The sequence below is a fragment of the Colobus angolensis genome, unplaced genomic scaffold (genome assembly GCF_000951035.1).
Source record: "Colobus angolensis palliatus isolate OR3802 unplaced genomic scaffold, Cang.pa_1.0 Scaffold116, whole genome shotgun sequence".
Taxonomy (NCBI): Eukaryota; Metazoa; Chordata; class Mammalia; order Primates; family Cercopithecidae; genus Colobus; species Colobus angolensis.
In genome coordinates this window covers 5,652,333-5,654,987 of record NW_012112697.1, presented here as the reverse complement: position 1 = coordinate 5,654,987, position 2,655 = coordinate 5,652,333, and the positions used below count along the sequence as shown (strand labels likewise).

At 43.6% G+C, this 2,655-nt stretch overlaps 1 protein-coding gene across 2 annotated transcripts in view; it reads right to left on the bottom strand.

The window, feature by feature from the left end:
• The window catches only part of LOC105526210 (conserved oligomeric Golgi complex subunit 4), a 28,450-nt gene that overhangs the window by 16,935 nt on the left and 8,860 nt on the right, over positions 1 to 2,655 (bottom strand). For both annotated transcript variants that reach the window (XM_011962148.1, XM_011962156.1), the window contains exons 2-3: positions 1,216 to 1,334; positions 490 to 656 (exon numbers count right to left, since the gene is read on the bottom strand). In XM_011962148.1, coding sequence (XP_011817538.1) covers positions 490 to 656; positions 1,216 to 1,334 — 286 coding nt within the window. The remainder of the gene's footprint in view (positions 1 to 489; positions 657 to 1,215; positions 1,335 to 2,655) is intronic.

Below are 2,655 nucleotides of genomic sequence, written 5' to 3'. Positions count from 1 at the left end.
TCCCAAAGTGCTGGGATTACAGGCTTGAGCCACCGCGCCCGGTCTCCACCTCTTACTCCTAAGTGGTGGATCTTTGACGAGGATGCAATCTCCCTAAAGCCCAGTTTCCTCATCTATAAAACAGAGCTAATACTTCCTACCTCATAGGGTTGTTATTAGGACCTCAAAAGAGCAGGAGGTTAGCATAGTGCTGGGCCTGTAACAATGGTACCTAGTGGTGGTATTATTCATCTGAATTGCCTGTTCTCTTTCCTCCGTCTAAGGGCCCATAGCTCCTTCAATCTAGTCCAGAAAACAGAAATTTGGACCATGAGATATATGGCTGATTAACAGCTTCCTGGAGCCAAGGATACCATCTTAGGGATATGAGCTTATGTCCTGTATAGAACTTAATTAGAATCATGAGGACAAAGGGCAGAAACAAATGGGCCTCAGGAATCAACAGGAAGGGCCTTTCTGCCTAGAAAGGAGAAAGGGAGTCAACTGTACCTGAAGTCAGACTCCAGCTCTGTGGTGGCGAGGTTGATCATGGCACAGAGACAGTCAATGCTGGAGCTGGACAGAGCCCGTCCAATGCACTTCTTAACAATGTAGAAGACATCATCCACCATGCTGGATGTCAACTGGCCCTTCTCATAGGTGTCCAGAGCCACAGCCTATCCAAAAGGCAAAGTCAACACTGACAAAGTCCCAGTTGTGCATGTCATCTTCTAGATGATTCTGGATGGCCCTAGCTCTGCTCCCTTTTCTGTACCTTGTCCATGTTTCTCCCAACATGGCGTGTTCTGGTCACGGACTCATGTGCATTCTCCTTGTCAAAATGCTCACTTCCCTATTGATCACTAGGTGAACAAATTAAATATTTTGGGCCTTAGCCCTGCAGAGATCCATTACCTGGGGGGTGTAAGACATCTGCAGAGGCCCTACTTCCCTGAGGCTCCTTACCCACAAACCTTCAGGGAGGCAGGGAACAAGTGGGTTCCCTGGAGAGCTGAGCTGTTCTTTTGTAATTCTTGGGAAGGAGGTCCTACCTGGGTATACAAAGAGCACGACTCCAAAGATGCTCTTCTAACCATACAAAGTGGTACCACCCAATCTGCATGCAAGAGTATTCTTGAAGCGGGAACAAAAAACATGACATGCCTCAGCCATTTCCTTCAGCCTGGCTTCTTGGACCAGAAGTCCCATTTCCAAGAGATGCGTTCTATGTCCTACCTTATTGACAGTCTCCCTCATGAAGTACTCCTCCATGGTAACATATAAGCCAATTAGCTCCTGCATGGTACAGCTCAAAAGGCAGTTATTGAGGAGTTTGTCCAGACACTTCTGGTGCTCTAGGGGACAGCCAAGAAAGGAATACTCATTTTTTTTTCCCCAAGGGAAACAGAGCAACTTTTTTCATTTTTTCAGGTTTCTTTCTAGTCTTTCTTCCAAATATGTACATATTTTACATGGTTATAATCATGATACAGATAGCAATTTTGAATTCTGCTTTAAAAAAGTATGTCATAAATATTTTCCATGTTTTCACCTACCTTATTTTTCATGACTATGTGGCATTTCATCAGGTGCATAATCGACATTTTAAAAACTACTCTTTTTTTATTTTTAACTTTTTTTTTTTTTCTTTTGAGATGGAGTTTTGCTCTTGTTGCCCAGGCTGGAGTGCAATGGCATGATCTCAGCTCACTGCAACCTCCGCCTCCCAGACCCAAACAGTTCTCCTGCCTCAGCCTCCCGAGTAGCTGGGATTATAGGCATGCACCACCACGCCTGGCTAATTTTGTATTTTTAGTAGAGATAGGGTTTCTCCATGTTGAGGCTGGTCTCAAACTCCTGACCTCAGGTGATCTGCCTGCCTCGGCCTCCCAAAGTGCTGGGATTATAGGCGTGAGCCACCGTGCCCGGCCTTATTTTTAACTTTTATGTTGTTTCATGTGAAACTGAGGAAAAAAACCACTCTATTTTTAGACACCTGGTTATTTCCAAATGTTTTGACATTACTGGAGATAACAGAATATCACAATAATTGGAGATTATAGTGAATACTTTTGTACGAAAAACTTTTTTCTCCTTTTCCATTATTCCCTTAGGATTAATTAATAGGAGTCAAAAGATGTTAAGTTTCCATGGCAAAGACAAAAATACATTGGATATAGAATATCTCATTCTCTACACCAGTATTGTCCAACAGAATTTCTGTGATAATGAAAATATTTTGGTCAGGTGTGGTGGCTCACATCTGTAATCCCAGCACTTTGGGAGGCCAAGGTGGGAGGATCACTTGGGTCCAGGAGTTTTGAGACCAGCCTGGGCAATACCGCAATACTCCGTCTCTACAAAAAATAAACAAACAAGAAAAGAGAAAATATTCCGTATCTGTTATCTTATATAGTAGCCATCGGTCATGTTAGCGATTGAGCACTTGAAATGTGATGAACATAACTTAGGAACTGAATATTTTTATTTGTTTTATTTTTTTATTTTTATTTTTTTTTTGAGACGGAGTCTCGCTCTGTCACCCAGGCTGGAGTGCAGTGGCCAGATCTCAGCTCACTGCAAGCTCCACCTCCCGGGTTTAGGCCATTCTCCTGCCTCAGCCTCCCGAGTAGCTGGGACTACAAGTGCCTGCCATCTCGCCCGGCTAGTTTTTTG